This window comes from Mycosarcoma maydis, chromosome 1 (genome assembly GCF_000328475.2).
Source record: "Mycosarcoma maydis chromosome 1, whole genome shotgun sequence".
Classification (NCBI taxonomy): domain Eukaryota; kingdom Fungi; phylum Basidiomycota; class Ustilaginomycetes; order Ustilaginales; genus Mycosarcoma; species Mycosarcoma maydis.
The window spans coordinates 1,589,312-1,608,644 of record NC_026478.1 but is presented as its reverse complement, the minus strand read 5'-3'; the positions used below and the strand labels follow the sequence as shown (position 1 = coordinate 1,608,644).

The window sequence follows — 19,333 nt, the reverse complement described above, 5'->3', positions numbered from 1 at the left end:
GCTAGATCATGTGCTATGGGGTTGCTCAAAGGGTTTGTTGGCCGCACCGATCAGCGCTCGTCCTTGAAACGGTCTTCCGACATGTGGTCCTCAGGATTCAAGAGCGAGTTAAAGCCCGCGCGCAGGTTCGAGGTTACGCTTGCACTCGTTGTGCTCCTCGGGCGCGGTCCTTTCCGCATCGTGACTGTTGTATCCGCTTCATCCTCGCTCGAGCCGTCTCTCGACAGCGAATCTCTTGACAAAGACGTAACTTCGGCTCTTTGAACAAGTCCATCCGTCCTCTCCGCCTTGTCCGCTGTCTGTCTCGCAGCCAGATCGTCTTCGTGCAGCAGCTCATCCTCTTCTTCTTCCTCTGCAGACGACTCGGACAGTCGACGCTCCTGCATCTGCGTAAAATGACGTGGTGACCCTGACACATTGTAGCCGTCATTGGATGGACCGCGCTCGTAGTCTCGATAGCCAGGCGGTGGCATGTGGCCGCCCCGCATCTCGGTCCAGGCGTTCATGCTTCGTGAGCCCGGTTCATAGGCCGAACGCGACAGGGGCGGATGGTCCTTACCGTGCATTTGCATTTGCATTTGCATCTGCATCTGCATCTGAGGAGGCATGGATCCCGGTGGCGGAGGTCCCATGCTGTACGCATGGGCTGGCGCAGGTCCAGGAGCGTAACCCCCATGTGCTGGATGCCAACCTCCGCTTCCGCCAGCGATCGGGCTCATTCTTGCGCCGGAAGAGGCAGCAGGAGGAGGCGGCCCACGTGCCCAATAGCCATCTTCACTGCGACTCGCGACATGCCCTTGCTGCTGACGAGACGACTCAAGTTCGGAAGGGTCGCCGCCGGGTGCATGGCACTTTTGATGTCGCCGCAGATTCGACTGAACGCTGAAAGAACGACCACACCCTGGCTCGTTGCATACAAACGGCTTTTCACCCGTGTGAGAGTGATGATGAATCTTAAGACTCGAAGGTCGTGAGAAGCGCTTGCCGCACCACGCACACTCGTACTTCGCCTGACCCGATGCGATCGTACCTGTTGTGCTCGGTGCTGCACGTACACCACCACCAAAAGCGCCGGCGTGCTGAGCCGAGATGATGCCGTCGGGAACGCTTGCTAGTGCCTGCCCTCGCATCATCTGCGCTTGGAATGCGTTGCGTTGCGCCTCGGCCGATTCCGAAGGCATCGGTCGGCGTGGAAACACCCATCCGGCCCCACCGGGATGCGTCGCTTCCTCGCCAGCGCCACGTCCTCTTCTCGGATGGAACGAGTTAAAGGCACCGCCACCGCCACCTGATGGCGGTGGAGGGGGTCCACGGTCAAACAGAGGCGCACCTGGCCCCGGCGCCTGCATTACGGGCGGGCCATGATGCAGCGACATGCTTGGATCAAACGGTTCCTGGCCGGACATTGAGTGAGACTTGGGCCGATGTGTTCGAACCGTGTTTGCGGTTTCATAGAGTTCAAGAGGAAGCGGTAAACGTTCCTGCATCGACATGGTGTGCCTGTGCGAAGATGCGCGACCACCGCTTCCGACTGCCTGTAGATCGTCGCCCCTCGGCTGTCCTATACGTAGCAGCTCTGAAGCGGCCTCGAGCCTCTGCTTCCTCGCTGGATCCTCCGAATTGGGCAGCGGAGCGATGGGACGATCTCCGTGCGTCAAGGTACGAGCGCGAGGTCGACTTAAGGAAGCGCTCAGATTGGCAGAGGGACCGGGAGTACGCATGGATCCGTGGCGCGAGAGGATCGACAAGTGCTGTTCCGGTGAGTGACGAGGAGGCTCGCCTTGTGAAAAATGTGCCTCGCGAAATGGCGGTAGTAGCGAGCCGCCTGTCATCTTGTAAGCTGCCTCGCCTGACTCGAGTGTCGAGGATCGGCTGTGCCAGCTGGTGCGTGGACTTGTGCTGTCCGAAGGTGCGCTGGCGGCACCCCATCCGTCGTGCGGTACACTTTCTTCCGAAGTGTGTGTCGAGGGTAGGTAGCCCGGGGGTAGCATGGGTGCAGGATCGGACGAGGTGGAAATGTGCGAAAATAGGGTCGAAAGCGAACCGGATGAGGACGAGGCGGGTCGATGACCGCTACGTCTTTGCGAGCCTGCATGCATGTCGGAGGAGGGTCCATCGCCGTCCAGTGGTAGCCTGAGCGATGGCGGCGAGAGGATGAGTCCTTTGAGGGCCTGCGCCTGACGCGAACGCGAGTCGACTCTCCGTCTCGAGCTGGCGTCTTCGGGGCTGAAGGCAAGTGCCGAAGAGCCAGCTGGGCGTGGAGGCGTACTGGGCACAAATGCTGCACCTCGTCCATAAGAGCCGGAAGTATTGGACGAATGGCGAGTGCGAATGGGACCGAGCGATGAAGAGCTGGTGCTATGCGAGAGACCCGATTGAAATTCGGGGAAGCTGGTGGTGCTGGCGTGACTCCTATGGCCGCGTCGATCGGCAGGGCGGGATGAGGCTGATGGGTGCAGACCGGCTGGCGAGCCGGGTGTCGCGGTACCAACGGAAGAATGACCGTCGTCTGACAAACCATCGACGCGTCGGACCGAAGCTAGCGGCTCCTTTCGCTCAAGACCAAAGAGGTTCTTGATACTTGGTAGGCTGGTGGAAGGCCCCAGCCCAGTTTGGTTGGTGCGCCTCGCTGCTGCTGCAGGGGGTTCCGAATCCAGTTCCATGTCACGAGACTCTGGCGGCTCTGAGGATTCCGGCAGAGAATCGGCGACGGAGCGCGGTATCGAAGGAGCACGGGTAGAAGCACTGGTAGAGGCGGCGGCGCTGCTGGCGCCGGGGAAAGGAATCCCCGCTCTCGCGCCGGTCGGCCCCATGGCTCTTTGGGTCGATAGAATGATGAAAGCTGAAGCTGGCCAGCCTGTCTGGCTCAGCAGATCGAGGGCGTAGTCGAAGAGACAGGCCAAGAGCTGCGCCGGAGGACAGAGTAGATGTCGGACAGAGATGGATGGTGCGGTCAATGGAGAAGCTAGCAGTACCCTGCCTCAGCCTGAAAATGTTGCTGGCTAGGCTGGCGCGGTGAGTGAGCTGGGTCGTCAGCAGAGCACCGCACGAGCCAAATGTGGCTGCTACGGGTGTGAGGATGATCAGAGTATTGCGAGCAGGCGGCGAGACATTTGGGTTGTCGACAAGCGATGAGTGGCAAAGATGACTTATGAGAGGTGGGCACCAGAGCTGGAGACGATGATCGTTGAGAGGGCGAGCTGTGGGTCCGATATGCGCGCGCGCGTGCCTAGCGTCGAGAGGGCTGCGGTGGGATGATAGACAGCGCTGATTACGGCGGGCGAAGCGGTGCTACAGGGTAATGTAACGGCAAACAACAATCGAGGCGCGGCTGAAGCAATTAGAGTATGCTACAAGGTGGTTCGCTGTTGAGCGAAATGAAGGTGCGGTGAATTGGTGAAGCCAGAGGTTATGCAAAGATCAATGGTTGGCTGATCAGTCGAGAGTCGGAGAGGTTGAAGCGCGAAGCGATTCGATACGATACGATTCGATGGAACAATGGTAGAGTTGTGTATGTTGACAGAGGCGTGAACACAAGAAGGGGTGGTGGTGGCTAGCGTGGGTAAAGGACGGGATGCCAGTTCCGGTGTTGGTGAAGCGCCTGGGTTGAAAGAGTGGGCACCGGGGTCGCTACCAGATGCTCGCCGATGAGATGAAGTTGAAGTAGAAGTATACAGTAGAGCTGATCGCAAGTGACTAGATAGCTTGAGGGTTGCCGTGCCATGAAGTTGTACGGACAAGCCAATTCAGCGGTCGGGGTCCGGAACAAGAAAGAAAGACGATGGTGTGGGAAAGCGATGACCACAGCCACGACGGCGACTTGGGCTAAAGGGAACGATGGTGATCGAAAAGGTGGAGACGGTGGGATCCAAGAGATGAAAGATACATAGACGATGGAGATGGGAGGGAACAAGGGCGTAGTTGGCAAGCCTGTCAACCAGCCAACGAGCCAACAAGCGAGGCACAGTAAAGCGAGATCTGCGAGGCTGCACCCAAAGGGTTCCGGACAATTGAGGCGTCAGCTTGTTTGACTGTGACTGCAGTCATGAGACACACGAGAGATGGATCGATCCAACCATCGAAATGCAAATCGTGAATGTGACACGGGGAGACGAGACGCACGACGTAATTCGTGATTGAGCGCGACAGAAAACCGATTCACGATTGCAGACGGCCGCCATGGAAAATAGTCACGATTATCAAAATGGAAAAAAAAGTCAAAGTTAAAATATATTGTTATGTATAATAAATAAATAAACAAATAAACAAATAAATAAATAAGTAAATAAAATTGGAAATGTGAGGAGGCACAGAGAGGATGGAACATCCACAGCAAAGCATTCGCGATCCACATTCACGATTCGTGATTCGTGATTCTGGCCTTTCTTTGTACCTTTGCAACCCGATCTGGAACAGCAAAGAAGGCACACAGTCCAATTCAGCGCCATCCTTGGCCAACCCATCTCCGAACACCGCTTTGCTAGTCATCTGGCTAACACTTATACCCACCGGCTGTCGCTGGCGTGTGCAAGAGACACCAACACGCTGCTCGCCTCAAGTGCACCGCCTCTCCACGCAATTTCGTGATTTCTCGGCGAGGTACATCAAGCATCCCGATGTAGCACCGCTAGTCGATGCCGTCTGAGCGTGCGTCATCGCAAAATTCTCATTAGCGTGGTGTAAGGGCAAACAAAGCAAGATAGCACATCATGCCAATGTGGCCTCGTATCAGGAGCGTGGCTGCAAGTTTCGCTCACAAAATAAAGGCCGACACAGAAATAGCGGTGACGACAGCGTGGAATCGAAAAAAGGTCCAAAAATAAACTGTTTTGGGATGGCAGGCCTGATATGCATTCTTGAGCGAGAGTGTGTGGTGATGATACACATGGCGCAGACGACACAGTGCCGAATCACGATTGAGCTGCAGGTCTTGGATTACCATGTCGATCCACAACCGCGCGCACCAAATACGACAATTTCGTCGGCATAGCTTCAGCAGCTGTTTCATTAGTAGCGCAGCACAGCGTGAGATACGTAGGCCGTTGGTGTATCGGCGCAATCGCCTTGACGGCGCGCGGGACAAGGGCTGCAGAATATGCAAAATGATTATTGGGTTCTAGAGGGCGTTAGACGCGCTGGGCTTAGGATGCACAAGCCAAGCAAAGGGCGCTCGCTAACTCGTAAAAGATCTGGGCTGAGGGGTAGCTAAAAGCAAGCCGGTACAGTGACATTACTGTGCTGTGCTATTGGCCAGGGGCGCCGAACTTTTTTCCTTGGTGAGTTTTTCATCATCCAAAGAATCAAAAATCAAAAATCGTTGATCTCTGCACGCAGGTTCTCTGCTTGTCTCACTTGACGTGGCCATCAGCCGGAACGACGATCCAGCACAGCACAGCGTGTCGCAAAAACTGCGCTTTCTCCAACCTCTTGTTGCCAACCTTGAAATGCATGGATTGGTCATCGATATACAACGGTCAGGGAGCAATACTCCTGGGTTCCCCCTTCAGACCAGCATCCGAACCCCTGGGTGGTGAGCTACTTGATTTGCTTTTATTGCAAAGTGCAATTGCTTGTCAGCCGCATGGTCCCGCGCGCGACGACAAATTGTGAGTGTGTGACGGGAAGCAAACAGGGATTCTGTGCCGCAGAGACAGCCGCGGTGCTCAGCGCTCTTATCATGATGAATTCGCTTGGAATACCATCTGACGATTTTTTCCCACAAAGACGCCGGGATCGACCTGGAAGCGAGCAGCCATCGACGCAACCAGCGGCAATTTGATTTCATCTGGCTGCTCTCCAGACTGCTTCAACCGATCTCAACGCAGCAGAGAGCCTTCTTGGCCTTTTCTCGCTACTGGGCTCATTTCCGCAAAGCTCATTGGTGACTCAGTGCCGGTACGAGTTCATCACGGACTCGATCATGGTTACGAGATTCGAAGCGACCGTTGTTGTAACGCTAACTTAGAACGGCCGGTCGACCGTCGCGACCGGAAGCGGTGCTCGCTGCGGCCAATCTGACATCCAGCTGGTTTCCATCAACAAAACTGCGCGACTTCGAGGTGCTTCACGAGCCGCTTCGACGGCCACATTCGTGATTGGTCAGCAGCAAGCCCCTGTTCCGCTGACGACATTCGAAATTCGGCGAACGTCGAGCCAAGCCGTTCCGTTGGTGCTCCGGCTGTCTGAGGTCAATCAGGTGCTCCAGTCTCAGCTTATGACGCTTGCGTCACCCAGCTTGGTACAGGTTCAGAGACACGGGACAGCCACAGAAGATCATACAGGCGCGCGTCCCACAGCTCCTATCGAAACCAGTAGCGAATCACAGCCCATGCAGAATCTCAGACATGGTCACAAGCCTATATGGATCCTGAAACCAAGACCGCCGCCTCGCTGCTTCCCCGCTTCGAATTTTTGGCATGGGTCCAGACAGCCATTATCCCAAGCAGTGAGCTGAACCACTGAACTGCTTGTCTCACACCACTCAAAGGCGTGATCCGTCGTGTAGCTGGCCGCTCTCTCGCAGTACCGAACTGAAGCTGTCTCACTTGCTCTGTCTGAGTTACGATTGTCAGACGCAGAAGGCTCTCTCTCTCTCTCTCTCTCTCTTTTTCTCGGTCGGATCTTTCATATGTACTCGTTTGGACTTTGTCAGATTCTTTGGGTCCACGTTCAGGTCCGGGTTGAGGAAAAAGAGAACCGGCTTGGAGCATGCGGCGGCAAACGTTTACTCTGGATGAATAAGCACCTTTGCGGGAGGCCAGATTTGCATGTGATGCAGCAGGCCGACGATCCTGATCGTCGCACCTGGAGAAACCAATCGAGGAATGACAGGATTTGAAGCTTGGATTTCGACACCACATGCTCCCGTGTCTGCAAAGTGCCAAACTGCAACCAGATAAGCAAGTGCGCCTCGCCAATCTGTACGAGTAAGCATTCGTGATTAGTTAGTTAACTTACCTCGTGCTGCAGCGTGCAGCGTGCAGCGCAAGCTACGTTAATTCGAGATTCCCAGCAAACAGTGTCGGAAACTGTAGATTCATGATTGTACAGTATGGTTCGAAGGAGACATGGATAGGAAGAATTCCAACAAAAATGACAGCTCGTGGTTTTGCGGAGCTTAGAATCCAGCCCTCAAGTTTCAAGATCTGTTGGCGGGACCAAATTGACAATCGATTCCCCGCCAAAATTCACCTGGCGTCCACCCGCTGCACATCTATGCGCACTGCCAATCTAGCGACCGCTTGACCTGTCTCAGCGTGGCGCAAGGCTCGGGACCACTTACAACTCACTGCAATGTTGTTGGCAGCCCATTGTTGCCGTAACCTTCCGACGGGAGCGTTTGATCGAAAGCATCCTTCCGTCAACCTATTGACAAGCTGACGCCTGTTTGAGCAGCCACGGTGTCGCACATTCCTGTTTCGAGGAATGCTTACAAGCTGGCCTGAAACAAACACGAAACGCGAAACCAAATTCACGATTAGATAAAATAATAAAACAACCAAGTTTACCGCTTCATTAGAGCCAGATTTGACAGACAAATCGGTTTCAATTAAATCACATTCGTGATTATTTCACGGATCAAGTCCGACAGCGCTCAGGGTCCACCTTCTGTTCTTTTGTTGGCGCTTTCTTCTGCCTGCAAGTGTGCATCCAAGCGTGATTTCGCGATCCCTAGCGTGGGTAACGTTAAGTACAGTATCACCACTTCCCGTCGTCCGTGACGCGTCCGCGCTCAATGTCGGCAACAGCCGATCGTGTTCGCCTTACTCAATTCACCACCTATCAAGCCATAACTAACTTGGCGAGATCTTGCGTGCACCAACCGTTGAATTCTCTTTCATCCAGGCGAGCTGGTAAAAGGCCGTGTTCTCGCACTCACTCAGGCTCCTGAGTTCGCTAACGGCTTCGCTACCAACTTCGAATGCGACATGGCAGCTTCTCCGCTTCTCCGCTTCGCCCATGGCCCGCTGCCACCACGTGACGAGTCATCCAGCTACCCAGTCCAACTCGTTGGTATCTCATCTCAGTATTCTATGATCGCTCAATAAGAACGCTGAGCACATCGAGCGGAGCGTCAAAAGACATGCTTCTTGGACTGGCAAAAGTGGGAAGATCATTCCTTGCGTACATCTCGAAGGAATTCCACGTGTCTAAGAACCCATTTGTGATTTCATTGACCAGCACCCGTGGTTGAATCCGTATCGCTCTCGTCTTCACCATACACGACAAGCGCCGTCCCCCCTGTGCTGTTGGACGATCGATCAAATCGCTCCAGCCTGTTGTCTGAAGTGTTGCTCGCATCCTCCTGTCTCGCCGAATCACGGATTCCCTGGGGAGTTTTGTCTCGGCACAGAGCTGAAGAAGGAGTCATCGCCTTGGCCTGCTTGCTTCTGCTTCGTCCGCTCTTGGTGGCATGAGATGCCTGAGCGATCGAGCCTGATCCGGCATCAGCGTCGCTTGCAGATGTGCGATCCGAAGACCAAGACGTCTGCTTTGAAGATGATGAAAGCGCGCGACCGCCATCCAGCCGGAAGTCTGCGCTCAGCAAATGTCGTTCGCTGATGGCCTTGGGAGGCAAGGGCGGCCCTTGCAGGCCAAATCGGTCTGGGCTATTAAGCAAGGAGCCAGAATTCGAAGAGACCGCCGACGATGAGTCGACCTTGGTGTGCGCCTCTCTTGGCTTGGTCCCCAAAGTACTCGTGATCGAGGTCAATCGAGGCAACGAACCGCTCAACAGCGACGGCCCACTGCTTCGTCGTGAACCACCGTTGGCGTGCCGCGGTGTGTTTTGCCCCGATCGTCGGCGAACATGGGCATGACCATCGCCATGCGGATTTGGGCTGTTGCAACGGGTCACGGTGGTGCTCGTATCGTCAATATCAAACTTCTCCGCGTCTTCCTCATCATCATCCTGCTTCGTGTCGCTGTTCTCATCGTCGCTCTCATCCTCACCCTCATCGCTAATGTCCACGTCTCCATGGTGACTGTGCTTTGCAAACATCTTGCTGGCTGATGCTGCGGTCGATGTGTCCTTGTCCTTATCACCAGTGCTGCTCGAATCCGCCTCAGCGCCTTCCTCAACGACCACAAACGACTTTTGCCGCTGTCGCTCGTTCCACTTGAGTGTGCGAGAGATACTCGAGAACCAGTCGGTCGATTGATTTTCGGCGCAGACGGTAGGGAAAGGATAGCGACTCGCGGTCACCTTGATGTGATCGCCTTGCTTGAGCTCAACTCGGCCTCGTCCATCGAAACTGGCCCAGGCGGTACTCCTCGAGTTGTACGGCACGGCGATGCGCAACTCTATGCTGTCGGGCAGAAGCATCGGTCTGAATGACAATGTGTGCGGGCAGATCGGTGTAATGAGGATGGCCGGAATCTCTGGATGCACCAGACTGCCGCCCGCCGAAAGCGAGTAGGCGGTCGAGCCGGTGGGTGTAGAGATACACAGACCGTCGGCCTGCGCCGTCGTCATGTGATGCTCATCTCCAAACACTTCGAGCAAGCTCACGTAAGGGCTCGGTCCGCGGTCGACGACGAGATCGTTTAATACCTCAAACGTCTCGACGGGCCGCGTGCTGAAGCACATGATCTCCTTGTCGCGGCACTTCTTACCCTTCTTGCCTTTCTTGGCTGGTTCTTTCTCCATCGACGGCAGCACCACCTCGTCGTCTGGACGCAGGTCGGAGCGTCGTTGGTGTGATGGATCCGGATTAGGCGACTCGATGACATCCCAGCCGCAGTTCTTGACCGAGTTGAGGATGATCTCGCCCGTCTTGCCCGACTTGATGGCTTGGCGCCGGTGGCGGTCGGCAGAACTGCTGGATGGCAGCGTGGCACGGTAAACTGTGGCGGTAAAGCGCATGCGCAGGTTGACGCGGATGCCGTCGTCGAGCGCCGACTTCATCACATCCTTGTAAGACTTGAAATCGAAGTTGGTCAAGAAACCAAGCGATCCAAGAGCAAATGGCAGGACGGGAGGCACGATGCGTTGGAAGAGCCACGAGCAAAACAGCACGGTGCCGTCGCCGCCGAGAGTGGCAACAAAATCAAATAGGTGGGGCGAGCGCGAGCACATGTCGGCGTTCCAGAATCGCAACTGATTTCCGCCTTCTCCTCTGTTCAAGGGGCCATTGTTGTCCGACGCTGACGTGGCGGAGGAAGAGAAGGATGAAGGCAGGCTGGGAGTGCGCTTGGGAGGACGTGCGTCAAAGAGCTGAGGATAGTCTCTGCGAATGCCCTCTGCATCGAAGCGCTTAGACTGACGAAGCTGCGAATCGACGTAGACGATGAGTCCAGTGTCCTTGCCGTTGCGTGGAGTTGTCATGAGCCAGATGGCAAGTTCACGCGTCAATTTGATGAGCTGGTTATCCCTGGCCTTTGTAATGATCATGACCGACTGTATCGTAGACTTGACCCTGGCACGTCCGAGCTGCTTGCTCATCTCTCGCACGCCTACGGCGGTCTCTGCGAGCTGGCGAGTGAGCGACCGCACCTTGTCCGAGTCCTCCTCATCGGTGGAGTAGGAGTAGGAAGAGCCATACGACGAGCTTTGATCCGAGAGAGGCTGATGCGCCACATTATCCGCATCACCACCATCATCAACATCACCGTCATCGTCATCCGAGCTGGTACGAACAGGAACTCGAGCCGGTGTGCGTTCTGTGCTTCGTTTGGCATGCATAGAGGGAGAATCGGAATTCGAGAGGTTCTCTTCGTCTGCAACTGTGCGCCTCCTGCCGGTCGAGAGGGAGCTCGCCATGGAAGACGAGGCAGCCGCATCAGAGCCCACTGCTGGAGGCTGAGGCGAAGCGTCATCATCGGCAGATGCGACGTCGCTCTGCGAGTACTGGCGCTGGTTCCTGATTCGGTGCGGGCGCTGACGACTGAGTTGACGGCGCTGCTTCTTGAGGCTCTCTCCGAGTGCTACACCGCGATCCAGGTAGGAATGAACAAAGCATGGCGAATTCAGAGATGCTGAAGGCTGAATGGCAGCATGTTCATGCGGCAAGGATGATACATCGTGCACTTTGGCATGTGTCTTGTTGATCGGTTGATCCGCATTACCGTCGCCTTTGTCGGTCAAGCTGGAAGCGGGCGAATCAGTAGCAACCTCAAAGTGGCCCGAGTCAGGTTTGGAGCTACATGGCTTTGGCGGGTCGAGCAGCGTGAGCCCAGCGGTAGAATTCGTCGTCAGTCCTGAATCCAACAAGCTCAGTTGAGCTGTGGCATCTGATGTCGCATGACCCGAAGGATTCGGCGATGCCGACATGGCGGTTATGGCTCGGCTCAGTCAACTGTCTCTGTTGGAATGCTTTCAGAGCGAGCCAGTGGACGGCAGCCCCAACTGACCTTAGCGTGGTGATGTGCAAGTGGTTGCGCGAGGTGGATGGCAAGTTACTTGGTAAGCTGTCGAGGCAGGACACCACCAACGTGCACGATTTGTGATTGTCATCGATCTCGAAAATTCAAAAGACAAGCGACAGTACAGTCACGAGAAAGTCACGAGTAACTCGTGACTGTACTCCACACAGTCCAGTCAGCAAACCACGAACAGAAATTTCCCGGATGAGCCCGGCAATTTTGCCGCTTGGCTTCGCGAAGACTGAGCCACGAGTCCGCCCCGCCGCACGTTCCAGCCGTGAGCAGATCTATCTTCCATCAGACACGAAACACATAGAATCCACTCTGCCCGATCATATGAAACGGAGACCTGCGATCGTATCTGCAGCTCAAAGATCCTCCTTGGTCTTTCTTCACACTGCCTACCGCATCATCTTCAGCCAAGTCTAAGCATGCGGCTCAGGCTCGACATTCACGATTTGTCCAAGGCGAGCCGAACGCAGTCACGAGTCGCGAGTTGCTGAGCTTATCTCGATATGGCCTGCTGTAAAAGTCTAACATCCTGATGATTTTTGCACGTCCCACGTTGCTGTCGATTCACGATTCGTGATTCTTGGCTGCGGCTCGGCGACGGGACCACGAGCTGCATCCGAACTCAGCAAAACTTGCACAACCTACACTAGGCAGCCCTATGTAAACCTAGGCCTCTGCTGTGGGCGGTCAGTGTGGATCGATCCTTTGAGCGCCCATCATCATCGCAACGACTTACGACGCGACTCGTACAACTCGACGTCCAGGATCAACATTTTACCTCGCCTTCGCGCCCAGGACCCGGACGCTGACCGCTTGGAGTTGCACAAAAAGCCACTACGCGCTCGAATTCCGCCGTGAATTTCGCTCGAGGAACAACAATAAGTGAACCGCAGAGCTTTATTCGTGATTTCAGTGGGCCGTGTCTGGAAGAAGTGCATCGAGCACATCGATCATCCTTCATCGACGTCACTACTACCGACATCAGGCCGCACCCAAACGCGCTTTGCTGGCCGCCGCGTGGTTAGCCTGCAACCACCCTAGGCCGCTGTCAGCCGGGGTTCGATAGCGCTTAGCGTTTTGTTCTTTCCATGACTTATCCTTCTTCTTCAAACAGCCCCCGCCGCGTTCCGTCCGTTTCGGGTGAAAAGCACTACCGAGCTAAGTCTATCACTCGTTCCTCGGTCGATCTGGACAATTCGGAGTCTGGTGCTCTTTTTCTTGCTCCAAACGGCCTCGCTTCCGAAGCCGACGAAAACACAGAATATCCACCAACAGGTACAGCCGGAGCTCCAACGCGGGTGTGGTCAACAAGAAGAATGCCGCTTGGATCGAGGCGACTTGCCGTCATCCTCTTTGGCTTGGTGGCGCTGATCATGCTGTTTGGCAGGAGAGATTCGAGAGATGCTGTAGTCGGCTACGTCAATCAGAAGGCAGATCAGGTGGGACAGGCCGTGCAGAACGCGCCGTGGAAGGCCAAGCCGGAGACAGGTAGCGACCATGCTGTCGGCTTTCCTGTCAACCCGCCGATGTCTACCAAGCCCGCAAAGGCACCTGTCACAGGCACGAGCGCCGACACTGTTCGTCAAAAGCCAGCGCTACACCCGGATCCCACCAAGACGACTCGCTGCGACGGCACCGGCCCTCGCCCCGTCGATCACAAGGGCAACCCGAGACCGCTGGTGCAATACGCGCTCATGATCGATGCCGGCAGCACGGGCAGCCGTATCCACGTATACCGCTTCAACTACTGCTCGGCATCGCCGGAGCTCGAGGACGAGTACTTTGAGATGCTCAAGGGCGGTCTCAGCAACTATGGCACCGATCCGGCCGCTGCGGCCGACTCGTTGAGACCCTTGCTCAATTCGGCACTTGCACGCATACCCCATGCACTGCGGAAGTGTACGCCGGTCGCAGTGAAAGCTACTGCTGGCTTGCGTCTGTTACCCGGTAAGCAGGCTGAGGACGTCATCAAGGCGGTACGACACATGCTCGAATTGGAGTATCCGTTCCCCATTGCGGATGGCAAGAATGCCGATGGCTCGAAAGCGTCCAAGGGCGTCGAGATCATGGATGGCAAAGACGAGGGGGTCTTTGCCTGGATCACGGTCAACTACCTCTTGAATCGCATCGGCTCGTCGTCGCCGGACAAGCTCGAGACGGCCGCCGTAATGGATCTAGGAGGCGGCTCGACTCAGATTGTCTTTGAGCCGAGCTTCCCCTCGGCACTGCAGGGCATGCAGCCCGGCGAACACGTCTACCAGCTCAATGCGTTCGGAACCAAGCCGTACACGCTCTATCAAAACTCGTATCTCGGCTACGGACTGATGCAGGCGCGCATGTCGATCAACTCGCTGGCTGCCTTCACGTACAGCTTGGTGCACCCGAATGCGGTTCTCACTGGCTCGGCACACGATGGCGCCCAAGGCTCGCTCGAATGGACGAGCTTGCGACCAGAAACCACGCGCATCCCTTCGCCCTGCTTCACCAACGGCCGCACCAAAGCGGTGCTCATCTCGCAACCGGGTCAAAAAACGCAAGCCAACGTCACCATGGTGGGAACCGACGGCGGCTTCCATGCTTGCCGACGCCTCGTCGAAGTAATAATGGACAAAGACGCCGTGTGCACCTCGCGACCGTGCTCCTTTGGTGGTGTCTACCAGCCTTCGCTTATGGAGACGTTCAAAACGGCGCCTATCATGGCACTCTCGTACTTCTACGATCGACTCGAACCGCTCGGCCTCGGCCCCAAGTTTACCATTGATCAGCTCGAGGCTTTGGCACAGCGCGCTTGTGCCTACACCAAGAGCGACACTCAAGACTTTGACGCCAAGGCGATCGCCGAGTTGGAGGACCGTCCAGAAACGTGTTTGGATCTGAGCTTCATGCACGGTCTGCTCAGCTTGGGCTACGAGCTCGGTGGTGAGCGCGAGGTGAGCATTGCCAAAAAGTTGGGCGGCACAGAACTCGGTTGGTGCTTGGGCGCACAGTTGGCTGTGCTCGATGAAGATGGCTTGGTATGCAAGGTTTAAGAGTCGCATATAGATCCGTGGTCTCTACGCTTGCCTCGCGGTGCTTAGCTTGAATCAACGCTTGTTTTTCGCAGAGCAATTTTAGACGGTTTTGCATTCGGATTACAGGAAACCGGAGGATACTGTTCTGGCGTGTGTGTACTGTTCGTGGTTGTACTGTTGACAAGTGCGGACCAGTTTACTTCCTGTTCTGACCTAGACCGCTCGCGTGTTCAGCAGCAGCCTGAATGGTTCTGGCAACGGTACTTCTTACCTTTCCATCTTCCAGATTCAACAAGCCGGCGATGGTGCAACCACCGGGGGTGGTGACTGAATCCTTGATGGCGGCAGGATGCATACCTGACTGCATGACCATTCTTGCAGCTCCCTGCATGGTCTGTGCAGCCAATTCGAGGGCTTCCTGTCTGGGCAATCCCATCATTACGCCGCCGTCGGCCATGGCTTCCAAGAAGACGCAGGCGAAAGCGGGGCCTGAGCCGGCGAGTGCGGTGCATGCATCAAAGTGTTTTTCGTCCAAGAACCTGCATCTGCCGACGGCCGAGAAGATGCTCAGCAAGATGTTGCGGTCGAGCTCTGCATTCGGGAGTGTTGAAGGTAGCGGGGTGAGGATGGTCATTCCTTCGCGGATCTTGCACGGAGTGTTGGGCATCGCTCTGACGACCTTGGTGGCAGGAGTGACCCATTCGACAATTTGAGAGATGCGAAGACCAGCGCAGATCGAGATGACCAGTTTACCGTCCAAAGCCTCTTTCATTCCGCACTCGGCGATGATGTCTTGTACCATCTGTGGTTTGCAACCGAGCAATATGACGTCGGCCTCACGCGCCGCGGCCACATTCTGCCCCGCATGGATCTGTATATCCGGATACTGCGAAAACGTCTTCTTCAGCCGACGCACAGATTCCAGTCGGTTCACAGTAGCAATGTATCGTGTCGGCAGCTCGCTAAGGTCATCGCACGTCGTTGAGTCGTGCAGCGACGACACGGACGACGCCATAGATGATGCAATCGCCTGTTGAGACCGCTGAGAGTCGAGTACGCCCGACAGAATCGCCACGCCCATCGTACCACACCCAATTATAGCTAGTGTATATCCCGCCATCCTTGCTGTGCTTCTAATCAAGCTTTGGTCGAGATGGATCTGAAAATCTTGTGCTGATCGTGGTGGCCAATCGTCAACGTACAAAGTAGTGAGTGGTTCGAGGTCCAGCAAAGTTCCACTGTGCTGCGCCAAACCGCGAATGCCCGCCCACACTTCATGCAGACTTTGCAGGGCTCAGAACCCACGCTTGACTTTCTTCCCAGCGAACGGATAAATTCACGATTCGTTTTCAGATGACTCGCCTATACAAGACAGGAGATAACATCGCACCCGATTCCTCCTCTGCCACCCATATCCCCGATCTCGCTCCTTCACCGCTTCAGCATTTCGGATCCTCTTGTCATATACAGAGTCCACTTCCTCATCGCCATCGCCATCGCCATCGCCATCGCCAATGCTATCGCATAAGCACGCCACACTCCACTCGATCATATACAAATACAGACTCCATTTGCCGACCCACTATCCACATGTCCAGACAGATCTCTATGAAGGAAAGCGAAAAAAAGAAAAGCACGAAGAAAAGAAAAGAAAAAATGTACCCAGAGTGAAAGTGAAAGTGATAGTAACTCAGTGCTTGGACAGTGAAGGCCACCGAAAACGGCCGACGCCGTGAGTAAGCATGGGATTCGCCCGTACCTTTCTACAGCTACGTTACTCGTTAGAGAAGCGCAGCGAGGGCAGAAGGGTTGGGTAATGGTATTGCACCTTTCCGTAAACCGCCTGGCCTGTGTGACGCCGAAGACGGTAAATTTAAGGTGCGCAAAAGTAGCTAGCAAGGGGAGGGATGAGGAGGAAAGCGGCGAAAGTGGTGGCTCAAAAGAATCGTGAATGTGGTAAGACAGAAACAAGAATGACGCTTTGAGCTGGGACAGGGATTGAGTGCATGATAGAGGAGAGATGGGGAGGGAACGCGTGATTCGAAGACGGCGAGCCGACAATATACGCCCGTTCGAGTGTGTCGATCGAGACCAGGTTGAACCATTCGAACAACACGCCTTATCGCTGGTCAAGCTAGCACCCAATATCGTCAAAGGCTGACCGACTTGTGCCACTTCGTTTTCCGCGTCGCATGGATGTGGTCGAGAAGAAAACAAGCTGCGCACTCAGAATCACTTTTTTGTACAGGCGAATTCCAAGGCAAGCCAAAGTCACGAGTTCAACGCGTTGCATCACTCTATCCAATCACAGGCCTCTGAGCCACTTTTCGACTTGAAAAAGCACACGTCGAAGCTACAGTCCCATGTTGTGGGGTCTGACATTTCAAGCTACCGATCCATGGATCAACCAGCATCAGCCGCATCTCCCAATATTTAAGGAGACAGGCAACAAGACAAGACGCTTCAGAACACAGGCTCTTTGACCACCACCGCATCAGGACGCCTTCTATGATGCGAGAAATACATTGCAAAGCATAAGGCCACATTCACGAATGGGACTGACTACTGGTAGAACTCCATCTTGGAATCGTCCGGCTTCTTGACAATCTGCTTCCAGGCCTCCTCGAAATCCTCTGGCATGATCACGTAACGGTTCTTGCGCACCGCCTGCAAACCGGCAGCTTGGCAGATGCTGGCAATTTCGGCACTGGAAAGCTTGTCAGGTCGTCCAACATAGTCCTCCAGATCCACCTCTGGGCTGAGGTTCATCTTACCGCAGATGGTCTGGAAGATGAGACGCTTCTCACGACGTGATGGTGTGGGGAATTCGATCTTTCGGTCCAGACGACCGGGACGCAGTAATGCTGGGTCGAGCGTGTCGGCTCGGTTAGTGGCCATGATGACCTTGACGTTACTGCCTTGATCGAAACCGTCCATCTGGTTGAGCAGCTCGAGCAGGATACGCTGCACTTCGCGATCCGCACCCGTCTGCGCATCGAAACGTTTGGTGGCGATAGCGTCGATTTCGTCGATAAAGATGATGGCGGGCGCGTTTTCGCGTGCAAGTCGGAAGACGTCACGTACCATCCTTGGGCCTTCGCCCAGGTATTTCTGCACAAATTCCGAACCTACGACGCGAATGAAGCTCGCAGTGGTGGCGTTGGCCACCGCCTTGACTAGCATCGTCTTTCCTGTTCCTGGTGGACCATAGAGCAACACGCCGCGAGGTGGATCGATACCGATCTGGCGGTAAAGGTCAAATTGTACCAATGGCAGCTCGACTGCTTCTCGGATCTCCTGCTTCTGGATGTCCATGCCACCAATATCCTGGTAGGTCTCTGTTGGCTTTTCGTCCTGTCCGAGCATGGCGATCGACGAGTCGGCCTCTGGTGGCAGCACATCCACCAACGCGTTCGAGTGACGGTGCAGCGCTACACTTGAGCTGGCCTTGAGCAGCTCGCGATCGATTGTAGAAAGGATGCGTACGACATAGTTAGAGCCTGTGGTGGAACCAACAATACCCGTGTGCTGGTCGATCGGCTCGAGGAACTGGCCGATGACGAGGGGAACCGACTGGATGCGCTTCACCTCCTCTTGCGCTCTCACCAGCTCGCGTTTCAAGTTTCTCTGTTCATCTTTAACGTACTCCTCCATGGTGTTGAGAAACTCGAGGTGTTGTTGCAACTTTTTGAAGCGAAGATATGTGTCCTCTTCCGCCGCCATCTCCTGGTGGATGGCTGCTTTCTCAGCGGCTGCATCCTCGATGGTAGGCTCCGTGCGCTTCAGGGATGAGATACCGAGTTCCTCCATTTTGTGTATCAGTGCGACTGCAGAATGCACGCTGCTATGCTGTGGATTAGAAGCGGTTGCGAAGCGATTTCGCGTTTGATGCAGACCGCTAAGACGAGCTAAATCGAACCGGAACTTGGCTGATGATGATGCAGCGCGCTGTGACGGCGTGAAAGTGTTCTGACAGGGTAACGACGATGGCTTCACCGATGTAGAGAGAGCGTTGAGGGGTGGAGGCGGTAAGAGAAAGCAAGGTGCAAGCAAATTTGTCGGGGCCAGAGCTGCGAATTGCGAGACGCGCAAGTGGAGCAACACCGTGCGAAGACGAACGCAGGCTACGCAGGCGAGGCAGGTCTGGGCACGAGGGCGGTTGAGCTGTGTGTGATCGAAACGTGCCCGTCCACTTAATAAATCGGACAGATCGGGATCTCGATATAGATTCACGATTCTCACTCAAATTCGGCTCAGTCCGATTGGTGGCACGTTTTCTGCCGGATTTGCCAGACACGATTCGAGGAGCTTCGGCTCAGCACCGTCACGACTGAGAAGCTTGGAAATGCTGGTGCAACAAGCTCGTACCGTGCTTCTTGACCGCAACAACAACAACTTCCTGCACCCTCAACGCACACATAAACAGCTGTCATGCCTCGTTCAAGTCGATCTTCTGGTGCGTCGCGATCCGCACCCGCGGGTTCGCGTGGTGCACACACAATGGCCGCGCCTCACCAGCAACAGCAGCAGCACTACCAGCAGCCTCCTCAGGCGTACGCACAGCAGCCACCCATGGCGGCACAGCAGCAGTCTCGAGGTCCCGGTTTGTTCGGTCAGATGGCTTCCACCGCTGCTGGTGTCGCTGTTGGATCTACCGTCGGCCACGGTTTGTCTAACATGCTCTTCGGTGGCAGCAGCTCTGCACCCGCCGAACAGGCTCAGCAGCCGCCTCAAGCGTACAACCAGGGTGCCTACCCCGGACAGCAGCAGACGGTGGGCGCTAGCTGCGAGCAGCAAAGCAAGGATTTCATCAAGTGTCTTGAAAGCAGTACGTTCCCCCCCCCCCCCCGCGTGAGGTTGGATCCACGAACGAGTCAGTGTTTCAACGTGCTGCGCTGCCCCCAGTCTCGCTGCTGGCATTTGCCTTTCCACATTGGTTTTATCGT

At 55.4% G+C, this 19,333-nt stretch overlaps 7 protein-coding genes across 7 annotated transcripts in view; 3 read left to right on the top strand and 4 right to left on the bottom strand.

Annotated features, from left to right (window-relative positions):
- Positions 1 to 50: 50 nt before the first annotated feature.
- On the bottom strand, positions 51 to 2,813 carry UMAG_00551 (uncharacterized protein; the record flags this gene model as incomplete). The annotated part of the gene is made up of 1 exon (XM_011388083.1): positions 51 to 2,813. One exon carries the CDS (start codon positions 2,811 to 2,813, stop codon positions 51 to 53), a length of 2,763 nt encoding a protein of 920 aa, XP_011386385.1.
- Positions 2,814 to 4,318: 1,505 nt separating this feature from the next.
- Positions 4,319 to 4,645, top strand: UMAG_00550 (uncharacterized protein; the record flags this gene model as incomplete). Its single annotated transcript, XM_011388082.1, has 1 exon — positions 4,319 to 4,645. The coding sequence occupies one exon, from the start codon at positions 4,319 to 4,321 to the stop codon at positions 4,643 to 4,645; it is 327 nt and encodes a 108-aa protein (XP_011386384.1).
- A 3,525-nt stretch (positions 4,646 to 8,170) lies between these two features.
- Positions 8,171 to 11,272, bottom strand: UMAG_00549 (uncharacterized protein; the record flags this gene model as incomplete). Its single annotated transcript, XM_011388081.1, has 1 exon — positions 8,171 to 11,272. One exon carries the CDS (start codon positions 11,270 to 11,272, stop codon positions 8,171 to 8,173), a length of 3,102 nt encoding a protein of 1,033 aa, XP_011386383.1.
- Positions 11,273 to 12,464: 1,192 nt separating this feature from the next.
- UMAG_00548 (guanosine diphosphatase) lies at positions 12,465 to 14,405 on the top strand (the record flags this gene model as incomplete). The annotated part of the gene is made up of 1 exon (XM_011388080.1): positions 12,465 to 14,405. The coding sequence occupies one exon, from the start codon at positions 12,465 to 12,467 to the stop codon at positions 14,403 to 14,405; it is 1,941 nt and encodes a 646-aa protein (XP_011386382.1).
- Positions 14,406 to 14,583: 178 nt separating this feature from the next.
- On the bottom strand, positions 14,584 to 15,507 carry UMAG_00547 (putative delta 1-pyrroline-5-carboxylate reductase; the record flags this gene model as incomplete). The annotated part of the gene is made up of 1 exon (XM_011388079.1): positions 14,584 to 15,507. The coding sequence occupies one exon, from the start codon at positions 15,505 to 15,507 to the stop codon at positions 14,584 to 14,586; it is 924 nt and encodes a 307-aa protein (XP_011386381.1).
- A 1,442-nt stretch (positions 15,508 to 16,949) lies between these two features.
- UMAG_10459 (putative proteasome regulatory particle base subunit RPT3) lies at positions 16,950 to 18,197 on the bottom strand (the record flags this gene model as incomplete). The annotated part of the gene is made up of 1 exon (XM_011388379.1): positions 16,950 to 18,197. One exon carries the CDS (start codon positions 18,195 to 18,197, stop codon positions 16,950 to 16,952), a length of 1,248 nt encoding a protein of 415 aa, XP_011386681.1.
- Positions 18,198 to 18,818: 621 nt separating this feature from the next.
- The window catches only part of UMAG_15006 (uncharacterized protein), a gene marked incomplete at both ends in the record, with an annotated part of 794 nt that continues 279 nt past the window's right edge, over positions 18,819 to 19,333 (top strand). Inside the window, one exon of the mRNA XM_011388549.1 lies at positions 18,819 to 19,215. Within this exon, the coding sequence (XP_011386851.1) occupies positions 18,819 to 19,215 (397 nt within the window). The remainder of the gene's footprint in view (positions 19,216 to 19,333) is intronic.